Genomic DNA, 24,595 nt, shown 5'->3' on the forward strand with positions numbered 1-24,595 from the left:
ATAAACTAAATACACCTTGTAATATAGACACACTCATCACACATCGTCACTAAGGGTTAGAACTAGGCTAAAGATGAAACTCGTATAAACGAAACAAAAACAAAAATGTAGCACTTAAATAATGTGAAAGTGAGCAAGGAGAAGTTAAGAATAATACGTAGAAGTTAGCTAAAGTGTTAGTAATTTTATTAAATAAAATTATAAATAAAACATAAAGCATATACATATATATATATACCTATATATATATATATATATATATATATATATATATATATATATATATATATATATATATATATAATATATAATAATAAATAAATATTAAAGCCTAAGCAAAATTCAAATTCAAATATATGTATGTATATGTATGCATTGATTGTGGCATGCGAAATGTTGTGTAAAGAAAAGCATCAAGAAAACCAAATTTCACGTTTTCCAAAATGATATAACATACTATTTTACACATAAAAACAGAAAACAAAACGAATTGTATAAATGCAGCAAACGTATATAAATGTATTTATATGTAGTAAAATTAAGCAGCATTATATTAACCAAAAACATAAAATGAAATTATTGAAATCAGCTAAAAACAAAACAAAACTAAATTGTGACTGAAATATGTATCTACGTCTACTCAATTGTGCTTAAATTTACTATGTATATTTTGTTCTTCAGATCGAGGTGTAAATTTTCCAATTTTCAAGAGGCAACAATATGTAATCTTTTAATTCGTTAAACTCATGTTTAGATTATGAACTGATTCCAACAAAGTAACGGCCGACAACCGTTGAGCAGATTGATAGCACTTTGAAATTAAGATTTGAAATAATAAATGTACGAAATTGTCTCCACAATCGCTGCATAAGTTATGCACAGTTTTGCAGAGTGAAGTTAATCCAAAATATTAAAAATTTAACAACAAAAGATACTCGTACTCAAAGCAGAAAAGAACAAACACATAATACACAAGTTTATGGCAAGCCGATATATATGATAAAACCATATATAATATCTAATAATAAAACGAATAAAAGCGATTTCAATAAAAATAAAAATTACAAAAATTAAATTGTTGTTATTATTTAACGTTACATTTTCAGCATTCACAAATCACAGACGGACATGGCTCAATTGACTCGGCTGTTGATCCTGATCAAGAATATATTTACTTTGGGGGGTCTGCCACGCCCCCTTCTGCCTGTTACATACGTTACGTTACGTTACGTTATGTTAGCTCCTGGGTCCGGAAAATAATGTCCATTACAGCAGTCTCAAGTTAGAGCCAAGTTTAAGGCAAAAATTGTAGGTAGCACATGCGCTTGCCAAAAAGTACAATGTGATCGACAAAACTGGAAAAACTATGTAAAAGACACCGATGTATTGAAATTATCTACATAAGCCGTTCCTAAGGTCACAGAAGTAATGAGAGAGACAATTAAACTTTGACTGCGAGGGCTTTCTACAAATTGTTTGCTGCAAGCTGTTCCAGGGATTGCATAATGGATGATGAGATGTATTTCCCAGTAGAGGGTCAATGGACTCCGAAATGTTACTTTAAACTCTCTAATACTAAACCACCTGAAAATGTCACTTGAATTACAAAAGCAAAGTTCCTAATAATGTTTTCTTGTGCCTGCCCATATAAAGAGGAGGCTAGGCGCAAGATCTCCGAAAATATAAAGGAGGCTGATCGCTATGGTCATGGATTTTTTTGTTAAAATTGTTTATAGTCTAATAAAAAACTTATGAAAAATACATTGCAATACATTATTTACAACAGTTGTTCGTATTTCATTCCTAAAACGTTACATTAAAATGCCAGAGAAACATGTTTAATAACTAGCTAACAAAAAATACATATTCTTGCTTAAAGTTCCGCTGCGTACGTTACTAAAAACGTGAGTATTTTTGGAGGTTGGCTTGCATTTCCAATATTATTCGACATAATTAAAAACAAAACAGTAAAATCAATTAAAAAGTTTAAGGTTAGTTAAACAGTTTTTTTAAGGTTCAAAAATTTCTTTGTTCTTTAAGAAACGAAAACTGAGCAGTTGCGAACGGTACATTTTTTCCGAACATAAGTGTCATTCAAAAAATAAATAATATTTTGAATATGATTTTTGTTAGTAGTCTGATGCTCCACAAAGTAAGTCAGACTGAATATAACTAAGCCAAATGCAAACGTTTTCCAAACCAAAACGTTTTTCATACAAAAACTTGATTAATCAAAAACAACCTTTTCTAAGCGAAAAGTAGAAAATTCAAATATCTGTATTATGTTACATATTAATAGTAAATATAAGTATACCTCGATAGAAAAAGAAAACTGTTTGGGTTACATAATTTTTTAAATGACACTGTCCAATCGAATTGGAAGATATCAGACGAAAGAAAGGTACAGTTATGTATAGTATGTTTGAAACTTTTTAAAAAAGTTTATTATATATTTCGTGATTCTGTTCACAGTTTAAATATTATGCCATATGTTATCCAAGAGAGTTTTCTTTTCTACAATAGGCTGTGTCCCTTGGGATTCTCAGTAAAGACTGTGCTACCAGATGGTTGATTGATGAACTTTGAATAGGGCGCCGGATCCACCTCAAAGTCCGGTACACGTAAAGCATCCGGATTGCGAGTAAGAACAAGCAGCTTTCCATTAAGGCTCTTATCGATAGCTTGCAGCTCACTGACTTTCTTCTGTTGATCAACCACGTAAAGGTCATAGTTGACACCATAAAGTCCAAAAAGCACTTCCACCTCGCTGCGCAGTGTAGACAGAGTGATATACTCCTTGCTGACATTATGCTGAAGCAATATGGAGGCCTTATTGGAATTCGCAAAACGAGGTTTCAACTCGCTAGCTAGGGTTACGTTCAGCCATGAAAGAGTCGGCAGCTGTAGTTCCTCCGTGGAGCTAATGGTCAGCTTAAGATCTACTCCCTTGAGATCCACAAGCTCAGTGATAATAAGCCGTTTGGAAGCGGCCTGCTTCTCGTCAAACGGTATAAATTCTGATTTTACGGCTCCCTTTATCATAGAGACATAGTTGACAAGAACCTTATGCAATTGGGCCTGCGTTTCCAAAACATCCTTTTTGGCATTCTTGTTGGCGCTTAAAGCATAGTAAATGATGACAGGGTCCGTAGGTATCAGTTGTGCTTTCTTCTTCAACTTTTGCACACGATTAATAATTTCGCGTGCCAAGCCTTCCTCGAGCAGTTCTTCATTGGGAGTCATGTCCATCAGGACGAGTAATTCGTTGTCACTGTGTGCCTCAAAGTTGCCGCCTACTTTCTCAGATGTACAGTAAATGATGCGCACCTCTTCCAGCTCAATACGTTGATCCAAAATGTTAAAGTAGCCCTGGGCAACCTGCTTCTGAATCTCATCATCTTTGAGCGCTTTAATGGCAGACATGACAGCCTTGAAGTTACCCTTAAGGCGTTGACCCAGCGTCTAAATTTGACAAGGCAGAAATAATAATTAGAAATAGAATAACAATTGATAATAGCTTGATATGTTCACCTTGTGGTCTGGTTCCGCCCGCAATGTCACTCCGTATTTTTCCTTCTCTGAGCTTAGTGTCAATTTACGCACATTGAGTTCGCTCAGTATAAAGTCCTGCAAGCTATTAATCTCCTCCAGAGTTTGCTTTTCCTTGTGAATAACAATAATTTCTGAAACGGGGTATTTAACTGGCAGTGTGCGACGATCCCGCATAACGCGACCCAACTCAACCACTGACTGCATCAAAGCTACGGATCTCTCGATGTCGCTGCGGATAAATTTACGCTGGCTAACGGGCATCATTTGGTAGTGTACGGAATCGGCATGCTCCAAGGATCCCTTTGGCTGGAACAGAACCAACCGTTGGAAGATGTATTCTGTTAAGTACGGAGTGAAGGGCGCCATCATCTTAACCATTGTGTATAACACATCATAGAGGGTATCTAGCGATTGAATGCACTGCTGGGCACCCATTTCACCCTTGATGCGTCGACGGTTTAGACGCACGTACCTAGATCAGAAGAGAGTCTGTAAAGTAAAAGTAGTTAAGCGAGCGTCGAAGTTGTCTCACCAGTTGGTGAGCTGATCTATAAACTTGGTTAGCCTGGGCACCACAGTATATAGACGGTACATTTTCATCTCCGTGGCAAAGAACTCTAACAGAGACTCCTTAAATGACAAGATCCACACATCGATGACCGAGGCATCCTTCATGTTTTGCAAATGACGTGCACTATCGTAGGTATAAAGTGCCTTGCCGTCGAGATCCTCCTTTTCGTATCGCACAATGTTTTGCAACAGAAAGCGATATGCATTGTACCAGGGCAAGAAGACATCCTTGATTATATCACGCACACCCTCCTCCTTAAAGCGCAAGTTCTCGGCGCGAACCACCGGCGAGTTGATTAGATACAGACGTAGGGCATCTGCGCCGTATTTATGAACGACCTCAATGGGATCCGGATAGTTCTTCTTGCGCTTTGACATCTTCTGGCCATCGGCGGCCAAGACTAACCCATTAGCAATGAGGTTCTTGAAGGGTGCCTTGTTAAACAACGCCGTCGAGATGACCAAAAGGGTGTAGAACCAGCCGCGAGTCTGATCAATGCCCTCAGCAATGAAATCCGCTGGGAAGTTGTTCATGAAATCCTTCTCGTTCTCAAACGGGAAATGTTGCTGCGCGAAAGGCATTGAACCGGACTCGAACCAGCAGTCAAAGACGGGCGAAATTCGTCGCAGTGGTGGATTGCCGGGCACAGCTGACGGTATCTCAATATCATCGACAGTTTCGCGATGCAGATCCTCCACTTGTACCCCAGATAGTTCCGCCAGTTGCTTTATGCTGCCAACGACGACAGTCTCGTCGCCGCTTGGGGAACGCCAAATGGGTATGGGTGTGCCCCAGTAGCGATTGCGAGAAATCTAATGGAAAAAATACGTATTTTTATCTATGGTACAACTGTGGATAACTTTGATTTCAACTCACTGCCCAATCCCTGGCCTCTTTTAGCCAGTTACCGAATCGCTTCTCCTTTACAGAGTCTGGCACCCAGTACGTCTGGGAGCTGCAGGCCAGCAGATTTTTGGACATGTGCTCGACGCGCACAAACCACGATGGAACCGCTTTGTAGATCAGCGGGGTATCTGAGCGCCAGCAGAAGGGGTAGCTATGCTTCACCTGTCCACTGGACACCAATTTACCGCTCGCCTTCAGGTTGGCTATGATGTTCTTGTCAGCATCCTTGACGTATTGGCCCTGGAAATCGGTCACCTCTGACGTAAAGCGACCCGAATCGTCCAGGGGACAGATGACATCACTCGACTTAGTGATTAGGCCGGCTGCCAAGCAGACGCGGTAATCGTCCTCGCCAAAGTAAGGTGCATTGTGCACAATACCAGTACCAGAGTCCTCTGTGACATAATCATCCACCAGGACACGGTATGCCTTTACCTCGGCACCACGTTTGGCAAAGTACGGGAATGCCGGCTTATAGTGCAGACCTTTGAGCGTCTCTCCAGCGAACTTCTCCCTCACTTCATACTCTGCCTCCGTCTTGTAGACATAGGACAATCGCGATTCCGCCAAAATATACAGTCGATCAGTCTTGACATCACGAACCTTCACATAGGTCATTTTCGCATTAACACAGCAGGCAAAATTGGACGGCAATGTCCAAGGTGTCGTGGTCCAGATCAGAAAGTAGGTATTGGGCAGCGACACGGCTTCTAGGGCAACGACCACACAAGGATCAACGACTTCCTTGTAATTCTGATTTGCCTCAAAATTGGAGAGTGACGTGGTGCAGGCAGTGGAATAGGGCATCACCTTCACACCCTGGTAGACCAATCCCTTGTCGAAGAGCTGCTTGAATATCCACCAGATGGACTCCATGTACCATGGGTACAAGGTCTTGTAGTCGTTTTTGAAATCAATCCAGCGACCCACACGTGTCACAATGTTCTCCCACTCATCCGCATAGCGCATGACAATCTTCCTGCACTCGGCGTTGTAAGCAGCGATTCCCATCTTGGCCACATCTTCTGGCCCCTTAATGCCAAGAAGTTTATCAATCTCGAACTCCACAGGCAAACCGTGGCAATCCCAGCCGAAACGACGATCCACGTGGTATCCTTGCTGGTAGGCATAACGCGTCACGATATCCTTAATGGTTCCCGCCAGGATATGGCCATAATGCGGCAGACCGGTCGCAAAAGGCGGCCCATCGTAGAAAGTGTATCTATGAAAGCGCAAACGTAAATCAGTATGACTGGCTGACGCAATCGGCTGCAATATTTACTTCGGTTTTCCCTTTGATATCTGACTGCACTTCTCGAAAATCTTTTCGTCATGCCATTGCTTCAGCACATTTTCTTCCTCGGCCGGAAAGTTAATGTTCTCCGGCACACGACACACGTCGCTACGCTCAAGCTTCCTTGTAGCGCTCATTCTAGGAGTCTTTATTTATTTGAATTTAATTATTCAGTTTATTTAAAACGCTCACCTATTATTTTAAATACGAATTTCAATGCGAAAAACTGCTGTGATGGCAACAACATGTGCTCGATAATTCACCGCTCTCAAAATTATTTTTGCACAAACCGAACTTATCGATAAGAACGATTACTACATACTAACATTAGGGGTACTACGTTCTGAAGTAATTATGAACATCTTGTGAATAATCATTAGAAAGAGAAACAAGCCATGTTTTATTAAAAGTTCGAAATATATAATTATTGAAATCAGAAAATACCGACACAAAGTATTCTTCATTTAATAAATCCCACAAGCAATCAAATTAAATAACATTATAGACTAAAAATTGTAATCTTGTTAAGAAAACTTATCATTGCTTTAACTAATTTTTGCTTCATTGAATCTAATAAATCTTTGTTCTATTTTTATAAATAGTATTTATGAATTTTTAGCAGTAACGAGTGAATACTGTCAGAATCACGATACAGTCACTCAATATTAATTTAAAAAAATACTTATTATCGACTCGATAGTCGATACCCCGATGGGTACGTGAAAATTACTGTTGCCAACTTAGCTATTTTATAGCTAGCTCCAGCTATTTTCATAGTTCTATTTTAAGAAAAATTTATAATTCGAAATAAGATGAAATGAATGTGTTAAACTTAATGAAGGTTAAAAGATCGTCAACGCTCGGTCAAAGAGTTGCATAATTTAACTCTAAAATATATATATATTATAAAACGATGAAATTTTAACAAATAATTCTACTAAAACTTTTAAAATTCTGGCTTTAGAATTCATTTCAATAACTTCACACATTTATTACATAGACGTGCAAACTATCTTTTTTTTCTGTGACTTAGAACTGCCACACTGTTCCACTGTTGCCAACTTCTGTTTCTGGCTGGAAAAGCTTCCGAAAAATAGCTGAATTTGCGATGCAAAATAGCAAAATAGCACCAGCATCTCGACAATTATTGCAAAAAAAAAAAAAATAAAACCAATTTAACCTGCGCGCATTAAGTGAGGAGCACATGCCAATGAGGAGTAATGAGTTAAAGTTTATACCTAAAATATACCAGACTGTTCTGGTATATCAGATGGTAATTTAAAAATACTGAATCAGTATTAATTAGAACGCGTTATTGATCACGTGGGGCCACACTCTAATTAATAATTTGATGAAGTTTTAAAATTCGAAATTAGACAAAATTAAGGTAAACATTTTAAAGAAGGTTTGAAGTTCATCAGCCCTCGGGAAGAGAAGTTAGAAAATTTAATTCTAAAAAAAATAAAACTAAATCAAAATATCAAGAAAATTCTAAAAAAAAACAATATCTGTTTCTGTCTGAAGAGCATCTAAATTTGTTTTTTTTTGTGCAGTTTTGTACAGTTTTACTTAAAATATTAATTGCAAAACTTAGCTAAATATATATATAAAATAGCCAGACTGCCAGCTAATAGCAATTTTGAAATTATTCCAGCAAACAAACTCTGAAAATAGCCAGATCTAACTTTAAAAAAGCCAAGTTGACAACAGTGACTGCTTCCTATTTTTCGGATAAGTTGTCAACACTGGTAAAAACTAGAATGTGTACATTTCGCGTTACCGTGTTTTATTAGCTAAATAAAGGTCAATAAATATAAAGAGAAGTAAATACAAAACCATACAAATTGAAATATCGTGTGTCGCGTAGAGTTGGCGTATCCTACGCTATTTTAAACTTTTTAATTATCAGCGACAAGAACAGCTTCGGTGTCTGTGACACAATTCCAACCGAAAACAATGGCACGCCCAATTTTTCCCAATCAGCAGAAGATAGCTGAGAAATTAATCATTTTGAATGACCGCGGCTTGGGGATTCTTACGCGAATTTATAACATTAAAAAGGCATGCGGCGATACCAAGTCGAAACCGGGCTTTCTATCCGAAAAGTCGCTGGAGTCGTCAATCAAATTCATTGTGAAGCGTTTTCCCAATATCGATGTGAAGGGCCTTAACGCTATAGTGAACATTAAGGCGGAGATAATCAAGTCTCTGTCGCTGTACTACCACACTTTTGTGGATCTGCTTGACTTTAAGGACAATGTGTGCGAGTTGCTGACCACCATGGATGCCTGCCAGATCCACCTGGATATAACGCTTAACTTTGAGCTAACCAAGAACTATTTGGACTTGGTGGTCACCTACGTGTCCTTGATGATTGTCCTGTCCCGCGTCGAGGATCGCAAGGCGGTGTTGGGCCTCTACAATGCCGCCTATGAGCTGCAGCACAACCAGGCGGACACAGGCTTCCCTCGTCTGGGCCAGATGATACTGGACTATGAAGTGCCGCTGAAGAAGCTCGCCGAGGAGTTCATTCCCCACCAGCGCCTGCTTGCGAATGCCCTGCGCTCCCTGACCTCGATCTATGCCCTGCGCAATCTTCCCGCCGACAAGTGGCGTGAAATGCAAAAGCTCAGCCTTGTGGGCAATCCGGCAATATTACTAAAAGCCGTGCGAACGGACACAATGTCATGTGAGTACATTTCGCTGGAGGCTATGGATCGCTGGATCATATTCGGATTGCTGCTGAACCATCAAATGCTGGGCCAGTACCCGGAGGTGAACAAGATCTGGCTCTCTGCGTTAGAGAGCAGCTGGGTGGTGGCGCTGTTCAGAGACGAGGTGCTCCAGATACACCAATACATTCAGTCCACCTTTGACGGCATCAAGGGCTACAGCAAGCGCATTGGCGAGGTGAAGGAAGCCTACAACACGGCTGTCCAAAAGGCAGCACTGATGCACCGTGAGAGGCGAAAGTTCTTGCGAACCGCCTTGAAGGAATTGGCCCTTATAATGACGGATCAACCGGGCTTGTTGGGTCCCAAGGCAATATTTATATTTATTGGATTGTGTTTGGCCCGAGACGAGATCCTTTGGCTCCTTAGACACAACGACAATCCTCCGTTGCTGAAGCATAAAGGTTAGTAACACCTAGCGAGCAAATCCATCTCTTTTTTTAAACTACGGCTTATTTGCAGGAAAGAGCAATGAGGATCTGGTCGATCGACAGCTGCCAGAGCTATTATTCCATATGGAGGAACTACGTGCGCTGGTGCGCAAGTATAGTCAAGTAATGCAGCGTTACTACGTGCAATATTTGTCCGGATTCGACGCTACGGATTTAAACATACGCATGCAGAGCCTGCAGATGTGCCCAGAGGACGAGAGCATTATCTTCAGCTCGCTGTATAATACAGCCGCTGGCCTCACCGTCAAGCAGGTGGAGGACAATGAGTTATTCTACTTCAGACCCTTCCGGCTGGATTGGTTCCGCTTGCAGACGTACATGAGCGTGGGCAAAGCTGCGCTTCGCATCACCGAGCACATTGAACTGGCTCGTTTGCTCGATTCGATGGTGTTCCATACGCGTGTAGTGGACAACCTGGACGAGATCCTTGTGGAGACCTCGGATCTAAGCATATTCTGCTTCTACAGCAAAATGTTTGACGATCAGTTCCACATGTGCCTGGAGTTTCCGGCACAAAATCGATTCATCATTGCATTCCCGTTGATCTGCAGCCACTTCCAGAACTGCACGCACGAGATGTGTCCAGAGGAACGTCATCACATTCGCGAGCGCTCTCTGAGTGTTGTCAACATCTTTCTGGAGGAAATGGCCAAGGAGGCCAAGAATATTATTACTACCATATGCGATGAACAGTGTACCATGGCAGACGCCCTCCTGCCCAAACACTGCGCCAAGATTCTTTCCGTTCAATCGGCTCGCAAAAAGAAGGACAAATCCAAATCGAAGCACTTTGATGACATTCGTAAGCCGGGCGACGAGTCCTACCGCAAGACTCGCGAGGATTTGACCACAATGGATAAGCTGCACATGGCACTGACAGAGCTATGCTATGCCATTAACTACTGTCCCACTGTCAATGTATGGGAATTTGCCTTTGCTCCGCGCGAGTATCTTTGCCAGAATCTGGAGCATCGCTTTTCGCGCGATTTAGTCGGCATGGTGATGTTCAACCAGGAGACGATGGAGATAGCAAAGCCATCGGAGCTCCTTGCCAGCGTTCGCGCCTATATGAATGTCCTGCAGACAGTGGAAAACTACGTGCATATCGACATCACGCGAGTGTTCAACAACTGCCTGCTGCAGCAGACACAGGCCCTGGACTCTCATGGGGAGAAGACCATTGCGGCACTATACAACACTTGGTACAGCGAAGTGCTACTACGTCGAGTATCGGCTGGTAACATTGTGTTTTCCATCAACCAGAAAGCGTTCGTGCCGATCTCTCCGGAAGGCTGGGTACCATTTAATCCTCAAGAGTTTTCCGATCTGAACGAGCTGCGTGCCCTGGCCGAACTGGTTGGACCGTATGGCATCAAAACATTGAACGAGACGTTGATGTGGCATATTGCCAACCAGGTGCAGGAGCTGAAATCACTGGTGGGCACCAACAAGGAGGTACTGATCACTCTGCGCACCAGCTTTGACAAGCCCGAAGTGATGAAAGAGCAATTTAAGCGCCTTCAAGATGTGGACCGGGTATTGCAACGCATGACAATCATTGGAGTTATTATCTGCTTCCGTAATCTCGTTCACGAGGCGCTGGTGGATGTGCTGGACAAACGCATTCCATTCCTGCTTAGCTCGGTTAAGGACTTTCAGGAGCATTTGCCAGGCGGCGATCAGATACGCGTCGCCTCTGAGATGGCCTCGGCAGCGGGTCTGCTGTGCAAGGTGGATCCTACGCTGGCCACCACATTGAAATCAAAGAAACCCGAATTTGACGAGGGCGAGCACTTAACCGCATGTTTACTGATGGTCTTCGTGGCTGTCTCCATACCAAAATTGGCTCGCAACGAACATTCATTTTACAGGGCCACCATTGACGGTCATTCGAATAATACACATTGCATGTCGGCTGCCATTAACAACATCTTTGGAGCCCTGTTCACCATCTGCGGACAGAACGATATGGAGGATCGGATGAAGGAATTTTTGGCTTTGGCCAGCTCATCGCTACTTCGTTTGGGCCAGGAATCTGATAAGGAGGCCACCCGCAATCGCGAGTCCATCTATTTGCTGCTGGATGAGATTGTCAAACAATCACCCTTTCTCACTATGGATCTCCTAGAGTCCTGCTTTCCCTACGTACTAATCCGCAATGCCTATCACGGTGTCTACAAGCAGGAACAAATTCTAGGGCTGGGACTGTAGACCTCCTGAGGTGGGCAGCTGCGAAAAATGCGTATTCTAATCCCGAGTATTCACATAGTTTCTTCTAATCGATAATCAATCATTGTGCATTATGCCAACGAATTACGAGTATATAATTATTATTCTATTGTTAAACTTATATGATAACCCCTGATGATATGATACCCCATCTAAACCATGTCTAAATCATACTAGGCACAAGTATTCAGCATTTTGATACAATATTACTTATGAATAAAGTACATATGTAAACCAAATCAATACCAAATCATTCGATAGTTGCCAGTACTTTTATTTGGGCGCAATCCTATGGAGTTCTTTTAAGCTTTCTGAAAAGATTCAAATTATACGAATATTACTTACAGTATTTACTTGTGTTTATTTTTATACCGTGTGTGTATGTATATTTAATGTGTATTTAATTCTTGTTCTTTACGCATCTCTCGGCAAAAATCTACCACAATTTTAAATTATTTGGTCACGTTTAATGTTATTTCTTAGGTTTGTGTACAAATACTTTTGTTGTTTTGTTGTAGGTAAGTAATAAAATATGTTTAGTTCTTCAATGTGAATTTGATTTCCCTAGCAAATACATATGAAATTGCATCGTTTGTTGTGTAAACTTCATTTAAGAATTGTCAATTCCTCTACTAGATTTATAGTATTCACTTAATATCTTTTTAGCGTCAAATGTTTAGGAAATTTTTAAAATCAATTATTATCTTTAAGATGGTGCGTTAAGTTTTGGATTATCTCATTTTAAAGCCCGCAGTATTTATTTGCGAAAATAAAATAACACCAATGGGAAAATATACAGGGTTATTATATTTCGATCACTGAACTGAAAATGAAATGAAAACAATTTGTTAATAAGGTAAAATAAATACAATTTTAACTCTCTCGAAGTGTCTCATCCAGGTGAAACCAATAAATAAACACATACTCCTATTCTGCTGAAGTCCTACAATATTTTTGGTTAAATATACCACAATCACTACTTGCTGCTAGAAAGCTGGCTGTATTTAATCGTAACAATATCTTTTAGTTATCTACATTTAATTGGTAGTTTAATTATACAAATATTGTATTATCAATACGCTTCTTCAATATTTTACTAATTCTTATGATTTCTTTTTTCGATTGAAATTTGTTTGAAAATGTTAATTCTCTTATTTTTGTTAATTGCATTCTCGCATTTGTTTTTTTTTACTTTTTGTTGCAATCAGTCAGTCAGTTTAGGCATCTGTTGACTTAAAAATTGTCGTCATTGTCTTTTGTTTTTTTTTTGTCAGTACAAAAAAAGTAAAGAAGTTAAGGAGAAAGCATAGAAAAACATACGAGTATGTGTTTGTTTTTTTTTTTTAAGTTTATCCTTCTTTTTGTTATTAAATAAAATCGCAATGTTGCTAAATGTTTTTTTTTTAAAGCTCTCGAGTACAAAAATCGTGTTAAATGAAAAAGCTTCGAAAACTCCTCGTCCTTCTTTCATGCCATACATATTTGGAAATTTCCTGTGTATAATTATTTTGCATTCATCTGAAATTTTCTGAAATACATATCCTGTGTATATTTTGCATTCCGTTGAACGCTTAACGCTAATTTAGCATAATATTTCATATCGTAATATTAGTTCCTCTATGATCATTTTCTTTTTCGAATATAAAAGCCTACAAATATGAGTACGGGGTAAGTATGTCTGTCCCTTTATATGAATTGTTGAATGTGCTAGACGAACTCCTCCTGCTCCAGCCAGGGATGCTGCAGGCACTCCGCTGCCGACGCCCTTATAACTGGATTATACTCGAGCATTGGCAGCAGAAAATCAGAGAACTTCTTTGCCTCCACCGGGTCCCAGTCGTATTTCTCCACGAGCACATTGAGTAGACTCCAGGGCTTCAGTTTGGTAATGTTGCGTAGGCTGCCTGCAGTTAAGAGTTCCATAAGATTACTGGCATGATTATCAGATGACAGGCAAGAAGCACACACTTACCATAGCTGGTGAAGTACTTGAGTCCGTGCTTTCCACGTAGTATCACCGATTGTGGTATCGATCCGAGCAGCTCCACAATGTGCGCTAGATGATCCTCGTCACGGCTGTAGGATTCTCCAGCATGAGGATCAAACAGATAATCACCAGTGGCCAGCTCAAAGGCCAAACACGCTGTACTCCAGATATCGGCGGTATAATTATAGGGTGCCCCCAACAGAACCTCAATGGATCGGTACTGTCGTGTCTGTATATCCTCCGTAAAGTGATGGTACTGGAAATTAATTAGTTCACTAATCAATTGTATATGTTTTATCAAATAGATATCGACCCCTTCTTGAAAAAATATCGTATGTTAAATAAACTTAATTGTTAAAGAGACGTTTGTCTTAGATTTCTCTGGCTAACGTGATAATATCGCTTATCGCTATATAACTAAAAGCAAAATAGGATAAAGGTCTATTGATCTGGGTCAAATCCAAAAAAAAAAAAAAAAACCCTAAATAGAGGGCAATTTATCATGAATTTAGCCGAAAAATTTGGTTTAGGAACTCAACTAGTTTTTTTTTTTAATGTTTGGAGTTTCCATTCAAAACGGCCAATTTTTGTTGTTGCTTTGTGAAATTTGTCACTACTATGGATCGTTTACTAACACTAGTTTTGTTTGACTTGTCCATTTTATGGCCAGTTTACATAATGGATTTGTGAGCTTTCTCAATCGAAAAGTAATGTAATGAAAAAAGATAATTATTTTGAATATTTGGTCAAGCTCAAATTTCAAAAGAAGCATTTATAAGATTTTTCTGATCATGAAGTGTGTGTGCAATCGTGATTATTAAGCGCCGCAGGTAAAAATGGGAACTTCAGATTAAAAAAAAAAAAGTTGAGTACCCAAACTCATGATTAATCTCTTATGGGGTTTTTTTTTGATTTGGAGTTGGCCCAGCTAAAAAGAATATTACCCAACCCTTCGTGATGCTTTCGTCACTAACGCGAACTGCCGTCCGCAGTGATAATAGAGAATATTCTACACATACGATACTTATGTGCACATATAGTAGTTTTCATAGATCTCACACCAAATGTATCAAAAATGTACTTAAGGTTCAAAATTAACATGAGTACGTTTTTTTTTTGTATTATTTAACCAAACTTACTCTCCACCTCAGGTTTGGTTAGGCCATCTTTGACAGTGCTTAAATGCTGGGAGCTTAAGTGATATTTTTGGGGAACATAATTTTTAAGACGCTAATTTGTTAGATCTATAGCCGTTTTGACAGAAATCGCCACAATGTAAGCTAAAAAACCTTATTTCTCCTGTAAAATGTTACCTGAGTACTTTAGAAAATAAAGTTGAAAGGTACGCCTAAAAGACCACACCTTTCCAATGATATCTAGAACATATCTGTAGCTTCTATGGTTTGGAAACTGTTTAGATTTTAGCGAAACTTTTCTTTTCATTTTGAGAAGTCTACTAAAATTTAAAATTTATTTATTTTATTTTTGATAAGAATTATTAAAAAATAAAAAATTTTACTAAAAGGCCCCAACGGCCCCAAAAGCTGCAATCATTTTTCCCGTCCCACTTACACCCCCTTATCTCATGAACCAGTTGAGTTAGCAAAAGCTTTACATCATTTTGTAAGTTACGACTAAACCTCTTGATCGGTAAATAGCTCGATCTGATCGGACAGTCGTAGCAAATTTTCATTGTTAGCTATATATCTTGCTAGTCGCCTTTCGCACCCTTCGTGCTACTTTCGTCACTAGCGCGAACTGCCGTCCGCAGTGATAAGCCACATTAACTGTCACGTTTGGGATTCAAAAATTATCACTTGCCGATCAGAAATTGTATTGTATGAGACATACTATACTTCCATGCTTAACGGAGAGAATTTTTTGACATACGATAAAATTGAAAGTGGAATTCCTGCGTAATTATTTATTGTTATTTTCGTTATGACATTTTTCAGGGACTGTAACTTTATACGTTTTACTATATAAATCAAACTCTATTAGTGTTATAATTTTACTTATGATCAAAAAAATATAACTCAGAAATAATCATTATTTTTGAGAAAAAACATAAAACTCATAAAATAATGATTATATCTTGAGTTTAATTTTTTTTTGCTCAAAAATAATGATTATTTCATGAGTAATACAATACAAATCATAAATCTTTAGATCATGGTAAAATTTCATAGATTACCCTTAAAGAAAAACTTGGTATATTGAACGTTTAATTACAGTTACTAGAAGTAAAGGATGTTTTTAATTGAAAAAAAAAAAAAAAATCATTATTTACTGTCCCTGTCATTCAAGGGCGAACGCAGGATGAAAATTAAGGGGGGCAGAAGCATTTTTTATACCCTGAGCCCATTGAAAATGGGCAAAAAAGGGTATAATGTGTTTGGCAGAATGTATGTAACAGGCAGAAGGGGGCGTAGCAAAGTATATATATCAGGGACCGTAACTGTTATAAGTTTTATAAATAAAAATTGCTACTTAACAATTATTTCCAAACTTTTATTTAAAAGTTACGATGTAACACTTATTTTTGAATTTTATTAAAAAAGTAAAAAACAATAATTAAATAACAATTTTTATTTAAAAGTTGAAAAATAACACTTATTCTTGTTTATTTATTCAATAAAATTTAAAATAAGTGTTATTTTTGATTTTTATTTTAAATGTCACAAATAAGAGTTACACAATAACTTTTAAGTAAAAATTAAAAAAAAAAATTGGTGTGTTAAAAAACTTAAAGATATTCTTATTCTATTTGTGCCATCCGGACTTGGTGTGTTATTCTGAAGTCCAGAATAAGAATATTTTTAAATTTTTTTAATCTTTTTATCTAAAATTTTTATTGAAAAAATCAAGAATAAGTGTTATTTTTCAACTTTTTAATAAAATCGATCCATTATATAGCAAATAGCTGCAATAGCAATCAAAAATTAAGTCTTAGTTTTTTGTTTTTTGAGATATCTGAACCAAACTTATAGGATATGCATTTAAGTTGGTTTTGTAAATTCTGACCAACTTTGGTTTATTTCTGAACAATCAGACGAAAATACGTGGGCTCAGCGATACACATGATACACAAAATTTGGTATCAAGATAAGGTATCAGTGCCGTTCACCAAAAGTATCATAGGTATCACAAATATTATCAGGGAGCAAACGTGCGTGGTGATAGCGACCATTATTTCGTGAGTAAATCAGTAAAATTAAAGATTATGACGAATTTTTTATAACAAAACTTATGATTATATTCCCTCGATATATAAGTATTAGTAGGTATGTACTCACATCATAACAGGCATTGCCCAGATCGGCGATCTTTACTCTCACATGGCTGTTGTTGATCAGCGATTGAATTGTGTGCGTATAGGATTGGCTCTGACTCTGATTCTGGATCTGATTCTGCGAAGGAATTGCATTGGCATTGACATTTAGTTTAGCGGTTGTTGTTGTGGTTGCAGTGGTTGTTGTTGTTGTTGTCGCAGTGCCAGCTGTGGTTGTTGTCCTTTTATTACAGCTGCCAGTGTTGATGTTGTGATACATTTCAGTGCTTGATGTTGTTGATGTTGCTGCTGTTGCAGTTGCAATTGCAGTTGTTGGCACGATATGCGTTAACGAGTACGTGCACGTGCTGGTGGTGCTGCTGGTAGCTGTAGGTGGTGCAGTGGCAGTGGCAGTGGCAGAGGTAGTGGGAGTGGAGGTGGAGGTGGAGGTGGCAGTTGCAGTGGCACAGGCAGGGGCAGGGGCAGGGTCAGATTGTGATGTGGAGGATATAGAGGATGTGGATATAGATGCGGATGTGGACGTAGTAAGCGTGGTGGGACTATCGATCGTGGACATGTTGTTGCTGTGGTTGCTGTTATTGCTGTGGTTGCTGTTGTTCTGTTGTGTCGTTAACGTGCACGTGCTTTGGGTATTCGAGTTCACATTCGTGTAGGTGGAGCACAAGTTGCTGCTGGCATTCGAGTTGCTCACATTGGCATTGGTCAGCTGCTTGTGTGAGTGTATTTGTATGTGTGTGTGTGTGTGTGTATTTGATTATGTATATCGATCACACAAGGAAGGAAAGAAAAGAAGAAAAAGAACACACAATTTTTTTTTTTTTTTTTTTTTTGGTTTCGGTGCAATGCAAAAAACATTCATTGGACGAGTATTCAAAGTTGGAACGGATCATTCACAGTCCAACTTTGAATCTCAAACCAAGAATTTATGTCAGGCTCCTTCAGCACTCAATATCGTTACTCCGGATAGATATTAAATGCCGTTTGAAGCCAAAGAGCAGTACAACATTCAAAGCATACATTAAAGGGCGGCACAAAGATTCTACACGATTATGGTACGAGTACTTAAAGCGTTATTTGGCTCAGGAATTGCAGCATTATGGCCAAAAGCGTGTGGACGCTAACAATAACATCTACAGCTAAAGCCAGTTGTTAACATAAACATTAATATCAAAACATGTTGGGTTTGGGTTTTGGGCTTGTGTAATTCTCGGCATAGTTTAATATGTGTATAAAATAGAATAATCATAAATATCAAAATTAAAATATATACTTTTTTTTATTTAAATGGACAAATGATAAACATAAATGATTCTATCAATCCCTACTTCCAATTTGTATATTAGTAACGAGAACTTTCAACTAAGCAGTTAACGAGTTAACAGATCAGGAGGGAAGGGAGGCAGAGATGACCCACACACACTCTCCCTCCCATCTCCCCTCTCTAACAAAGCGTCAAACACATACAGAACGAGGCAAAGCCAGAAATATCCCCCTCTAGAGGGAAGAAGTGCATAGACTTTACCTTATCAGAATTTGGACAAACGTTACTTGTGCTTAGACTAACGTCGTGCTCGGTAGGCGTGTCGCTGGCAATGGTGCTATTATCACCGAGGATGTCGGTGTCTGCGTCCTCGTCAATAGAAGACTGCTCGCCGCAAAAAGGCGAATGCCAAATGAAAATGAAGAGATTCCCAAAAGAAAGCAACAAAGAAATCAAATCAAATTAACAAATTAAACATGTTACACATACATATACATATCGCTCATCTGCTTCAAGGCTGTCATAGCTTAAAGAACACGATTTTTGAGTTAATGATGCAGAAATATTCTTTATGTCCTGTTCTATATTCTTCATGTTTATATTTTATAATCTCTTTATGTGAAAAACGAAAGAATTTTGTGAAGCAAGTTTTTCCCTAAATGTCTTTTTTTGAGTTAAGACAGTCTTGAAGTAAATGTATAATATCTATGTGTTTATAAGTGTTCGGCTTATTTGTATGTGGCTTATTTTCCATACTAAGAATCTCAGGGTCCAAAATTTATCAATGATATCAATGAGATAGCATTGAAGATTTTTTAGAGAATATATTCACAATTATTGGTATTTACAAATTATTAAGGTTTTTTTAATGTAAATATGCTTGAAATTTTTTTTTTATTTAATGAACATGACTCCTCATATTATTTAAACGAATGTTTCCACTTATTGCAACAATCCTATCTTAATCTTTATTTTAACTTATCAAAAATAAATAAAAATAAAACTAATTTACATGGCATTTCTATTTTTTTTTCTTTAGTGTTTTAGCATAAAACAGTCCTACTGAAAAGTTTGTATCGTTTTTTATACTGGATATCTCTAAAATTGTTAACATATGATTTTCAAGTTAGAGGCAATCTTTTTAAGACATGTGTAAAAATTTAATAGCAATTGTATTATTGGTTCGTGGGTGATTACATTTTGACTGAATCAACTTTTGATATTCTAGGAAAAATGGAGCAAATCTCGCGTGTTATTTAAATATTGTTTTTTTGATGGACAAAAATGCAAATGGGGTTTTTAAATTCCGTACACGTTATATGTGTCCAATTAATAACTTTAATAGACGTCAAGAAAAAGTTCAAGAAGTACTCTAAACCTTAGAGTTTAAAGATATAAAAAAATATTCGTTGGATATGTCGGACATAAGTTTATTAGATGCGGAAGCTCGCTGAGAAATGGCTGAAGTTTGAAGTAAAAATAAAAAACCAATGGATGCTTTTTTCGAGCTGGTAAACTGTAATAAAAGTGCCGAAGCCCCTTACTCTCCTGATACTGTTTCCTTCCCGAACAAAAGAATGCTAAAAAATAATGTAATTAACAGTGTATCAGACTTGGATGCATATATTTTGAATAATGGAATGTAATTTTGAAAAAAGGATGTTATTTTTTCAGAAAGATACGAGCTTTTCATACACAACTTATAATCTTTTGATGTTTATTAACCATTATCCAAATTAAATATATAAAAAAAATACACAAACTAGGATTATCAGCTGAAGTCGCCACCCCTTAAAGAAAGTTTTATTCCCTGAGAGTTTAAGTTGAAAAGCGCTCATATATAAACCGAACTCTGTCTGTGTATGTGTGAAAAAGTAAATGTATGTGTGTGTGGCTCGAGTTTAGTGCAAACTGTTGAAACTGACGACGAGTTGCGACGCACACCTGAATGATAAGCTGGAAAGTGCGTAGGAATCTGATGTGAGCGAGATGGTAACTCACCTTGGCAGTGATTTTCTTCTCGGCTCGATAACGATTGCTTAAATTCGTAGAGCCTCCGATAATGGGACTGTCAACTCCTCCGCCTCCTCCCCCCACGCCGAGCAGTCCAATGCCGTTGCACTCGTTGTCGCCCAAGAGACTCGAATATTTGGAGGCCAGCGAGGAGGTTGTGTTGGAGTTGAGTGTGGACGAGGTCGTCGTGTCGTCCTTGTCCAGCGAGGACATCACAATGGCGGCCAGTGGAGTCGATGATGTCGAGTTGTTCGCTGTGCTCGTGTTGCTCGTGTTTGTGTTCGTTGAACCATTCGGTTCGATCAGCGGCCACTTGGCCCGAGTCTTTGTTTGCTTCTCAATCGAACTAACTGCAGATGGAGGAACAATGGATGAGGGAAGCTTAGCAAACGAATCAGTCAATCTCTTACTATACGAATCGGGAAAGTCGGCGCCTTTCACTCGCAGACTGTTGATCTCATCGTCGATCTGTTGATTCATCGCTGCTGCATTGTCGATCACCAGGAGAATGTTTTCGGGCTTAATGTCCGTGTGGATGATGCTACACTTGCTATGCAGGTAGTCAAGTCCCTCGAGCACCTGCTTGATGATGTTGCGCACCTGGGAAATAGCCAATCCTTGGTAGTTGTTCTTCACAATCAGCTTGTACAGACTGCAGCCGAGTGCCTCGAACACCAGGCAGGTGTGGACACCGTTAACTCCTCGCACTGTAAAGTGATTCATCAGTCGGACAATTCGCTCTCGCTTCACGTCGAGGGAATCCGCGTCGCGTATCGCCTCCAGCAGGCGAATCTCATCTGCTGCCGTCTCTATGTAATGTGGAGCACTTTTGACCACTTTAAGAGCCACGTATTTTTCATCCCTGTGGATTAAGGAATCAGACTGTGAGTAAACCAAACCAATCAGAAACTTATCCCATACTAACTTGAGATCTCGGCACAACCACACGGTGGAAAAGTGTCCCCAGCCGAGTTTGCGCACAACACGAAACCGATTGTCAAATATGTCGCCAATGACCACCGGATGATAGCCACCACGGCAATACTGTGAGGCATCCTCTTGCTCCTCGTCCGAGCCATATAGACTGCTATCCGGGGAGTCTGGGTAGATCTCATCTGTGGTGCTCAGCGTTCCACGTGGCTCCGAGCTGAAAGTGAACAAAACAGTCCAGTTACTTAAAGGATATTTTCGTAATAGCAGAATATTTGAAATGACTTCCCAACCAATCCTTAATACTAGATTAATTCACCCCAAAGCAAACCAAATGAATTTGGCCAGTCACGCACATGAACGTTACCAAATCCACATCCTCTTGGTCGAGTCCCGTGGGAGCTGTGCTGCTTATGTCTTTCTGTTGCTGTTGCTCCACAACAGAAGTCGGTAGACTAATCGTCAAGGGTTGCTCCCTGGGCGCCAAGTAGTTCTCCAGGATGCATTCCCTGGGCGAGATTGGCTCAAAGTTCAATACGGTACGCCTGTGACCTTTGTGTCGCTGAGATTGGTGGCGCAGTGCGATAAGTACCGGTCCGGCCGAGACGCAATTCCGCTTCTTGGTGAACCGCTTGCGACGTCGCTTCTCCTCCACCTCCAGCATCGCCTCGGCAGCTGCCTCTTGTGCCGCCCGTTTCTCTTGCTCCGAGACAAAGTTAAAGTCACAGCTCAGCTCCTTTGTGACTTGGGATGTGTTACTAGAGGTTCCATTTACCACGCCATCACTGCTCCAACGTTTCAGCAGGTGCATCAGGTAGAGGAAGAAGAGAAGCAGGCAAAATTGCAGGCCATAAACGAAGACTTCATCCCTGGACAGAGTGTCAACGAATTCACCGAGCAAATGATTCACTCTGCTTGCAAAGATCAAGAGCAGCTGATAGAAGTGGATATAGTTCTGTCTGACTATAGTCCAGTTAAAGGTCGACACTGTGGCATTGGCCTCCTTGGGGCAAGTGGCACCCAAATCGTGCCCCAGCTCAAATTCCGAGCTGTGCATCCACCAACTGTCCATTTTAAATTGTGTGTTTTAATTCAATGTTCGACTATATTGGATTATCCGTTTTTCCCGCCTACATTGCACCCAAGTGCAGTAACGACGCGGCAGAAACTGAGGGGAACTGTCGGCAACAGAGGTATGGGGGTAAGACCGACGACCTTGACTTTCCTATGCGTTGGCGGCTTGCGTTAGTTTTCGCATTGTTTTCGCGCGCTTGCAAACGGTTTGCACTCTTTTTAGCTCGTTTTTTTTCAATATTGAAGACGCCTTACATAACGCTCCCTCGCTCGCGTCGAGGAGGTGAAGGGGGAGGTGGACCACGACGTCGACTTCGCCGTGGAGGTAAATAAATAAATCGCACAACGCAAATATTTTAATTATGAAAAGTATCTGTATCTTTTCATTTGCTCGACGACCGTTTCGTTCCGAAGCATTGGCGAGAATGTTGAAACGCTTCTGTTTTCCCATTTTCCCCATCATCAAATGAGCGAGCCAAAGTCAAAGAATTCAATTCGTGTCGACGTATAGCTCTTGTTGGCTATTGTTGTTGTTTTTGACACTAGTACTACAAATATTCAAAGGTGTAGTTACCTTTGTGCTAAGGGGGGTCCCAAAAAATGATTTTTAGAAATATAACCTGATATTCATATACATTTTGGTGCATATTTCGAAAACATGTATAATTTAAGACCATTTTTTGGGAGACTAGCATTCTGTAAGCACAAAACATACCAAATAATAAAAAAAATCAACCCAACTTTGTAACAACCCAAAAACAAAGTCAATGTTTAATAAAATAGCATAAGACCCATTATAATTTAAAATGTTAATTAAACATTTTGTTAATATACAGTCCCTGAAATTTGACAATGAAAATTAGTGCTCAATACCTTTGTGGGAATAAAAGGTCGAGAGCTCGAAACTTGTTTATGCTATTTGACATGTTTTGAATCTTTATCTTTTAGCGGATTTAAGTAACAATAAAATTATTAGTCATGAGTGTAGGAGGGAGGGGCAATGTCCTCGACCCGCCCCTCCCCTCTTGTCTACGCCCTTGCAAATATGCAAGCAAATATGTACATACACTTCTACACATTGGATGCCCACAGAGTATTCATACAAGTAGATATATTTACATATCTACATACATATATGTATTCTTGGGTATCTATATTTTGGCGTCATTATCCAATGTACTTCATCAACTCGTCGTCGTCGTCGTTGTTGTTGTTGTTGTGGTTGACGACGGCGGCAAGTGCCGGTCATGGAATAATATAGAGAAACACAAGCAACATCATTATCATCATCTGAATGATCATAATCGTTGCGATATCTTAGGCACTGTGCCAAAATTGGGTGTATAGCGTCATAGAAGAGGGGTATTCAACTTGAAGGATTCCGATTTCAACTTTAAATACTTCGCAAGAGGTACATGTATTGTATGTGTGTGGGTATGTGTGAAATCCATGACTTCAATTTAAAGTTTATAAAAAGAACAAGCAGTCTGTGAGTATTGATTTCCCCTCTCCAGCTCACTTTTTCCTCCTTTGTTGCCACTAATAAAAAAAAGCTGTTCCATGCATGACTCACCCTAATGCACAAAGAGAAACACGCACCTTGCATCTTATGCTTTGTTTCCCTTTTCGCTCATCAAAAGCAACTGAAATTCTCAGTCTCTGCTGCTGCTGTTGTTGTTGTTGTTGCTGATTCCTCAATATTATTATTTATAGATGTGGCATATAAAAACAATAAATCGCTGTAAAAATATGTGCAAATAAACATACAGACCTCGTATGTGTGTGTGTTGGTGTATGTGAATTGTATATGTGTGTACATGTGAAAACGTCATAGTTTTCTCAAATGCAGCATAAACAGTATGTATGTGTGTGTGTCCATGTATTTGTGACTGCAGGGGGCACGACGACCATTTGGCGTCACGTGGCGATTTTGTGGTTGAAGCAAATTAAAAACGTAAACAAACCAAAGTAACCATTACATGCGTATATATGTACATACATACATATGGAAGTATATAAATATGTGCGTACAAGCGTATGTATACACATGTATGTATGCGTGAGTGGGCGGAAAATAATGTTTGCAGCGAACCAGCAGAGAGTATATAAAATAATATTGGAATTGTTGTCCCATTTGCTTAGTGAAAGCACAGTGGAGCAAGCTATGCTGAAACTATGCCTAGTAAGTATTTAATTGGCTACATTTATAATTGATCCAAATATTTGCTTATATCATCTATTTTTTCTAACTTTTAAACACAAAGGATTTGTTAAGTTTGTCAATGAAACAACAAAGAACGGT

The 24,595-nt window shown here is 39.2% G+C and overlaps 3 protein-coding genes across 5 annotated transcripts; 1 reads left to right on the forward strand and 2 right to left on the reverse strand.

Annotated features, from left to right (window-relative positions):
- Window positions 1–2,412: 2,412 nt before the first annotated feature.
- Window positions 2,413–6,593, reverse strand: LOC117787438 (isoleucine--tRNA ligase, cytoplasmic). 2 transcript variants are annotated; one of them, XM_034625963.1, is made up of 6 exons: window positions 6,516–6,593; window positions 6,312–6,461; window positions 5,000–6,251; window positions 4,085–4,935; window positions 3,532–4,024; window positions 2,413–3,462 (listed from the first exon to the last, which is right to left on the reverse strand). In XM_034625963.1, the coding sequence occupies exons 2-6, from the start codon at window positions 6,458–6,460 to the stop codon at window positions 2,515–2,517; spliced, it is 3,693 nt and encodes a 1,230-aa protein (XP_034481854.1). In that variant the 5' UTR covers window position 6,461; window positions 6,516–6,593; the 3' UTR covers window positions 2,413–2,514. The 2 variants fall into 2 exon arrangements, with proteins under 2 accessions (XP_034481854.1, XP_034481855.1); XM_034625964.1 differs by having other exon boundaries at window positions 6,312–6,469.
- A 1,454-nt stretch (window positions 6,594–8,047) lies between these two features.
- Window positions 8,048–12,085, forward strand: LOC117786561 (membrane-associated protein Hem). Its single transcript, XM_034624884.1, has 2 exons — window positions 8,048–9,459; window positions 9,518–12,085. Exons 1-2 carry the CDS (start codon window positions 8,280–8,282, stop codon window positions 11,716–11,718), a joined length of 3,381 nt encoding a protein of 1,126 aa, XP_034480775.1. The 5' UTR covers window positions 8,048–8,279; the 3' UTR covers window positions 11,719–12,085.
- A 101-nt stretch (window positions 12,086–12,186) lies between these two features.
- On the reverse strand, window positions 12,187–22,686 carry LOC117786562 (SRSF protein kinase 3). 2 transcript variants are annotated; one of them, XM_034624886.1, is made up of 8 exons: window positions 21,576–22,686; window positions 21,215–21,436; window positions 20,700–21,151; window positions 20,278–20,639; window positions 18,573–18,660; window positions 17,020–17,171; window positions 13,709–13,979; window positions 12,187–13,640 (listed from the first exon to the last, which is right to left on the reverse strand). In XM_034624886.1, exons 1-8 carry the CDS (start codon window positions 22,289–22,291, stop codon window positions 13,444–13,446), a joined length of 2,460 nt encoding a protein of 819 aa, XP_034480777.1. In that variant the 5' UTR covers window positions 22,292–22,686; the 3' UTR covers window positions 12,187–13,443. The 2 variants fall into 2 exon arrangements, with proteins under 2 accessions (XP_034480777.1, XP_034480776.1); XM_034624885.1 differs by having other exon boundaries at window positions 17,020–17,133; window positions 18,538–18,660; window positions 21,576–22,683.
- Between the last annotated feature and the right edge of the window lie 1,909 nt (window positions 22,687–24,595).

Source organism: Drosophila innubila (assembly GCF_004354385.1).
Source record: "Drosophila innubila isolate TH190305 chromosome 3L unlocalized genomic scaffold, UK_Dinn_1.0 0_D_3L, whole genome shotgun sequence".
Taxonomy (NCBI): domain Eukaryota; kingdom Metazoa; phylum Arthropoda; class Insecta; order Diptera; family Drosophilidae; genus Drosophila; species Drosophila innubila.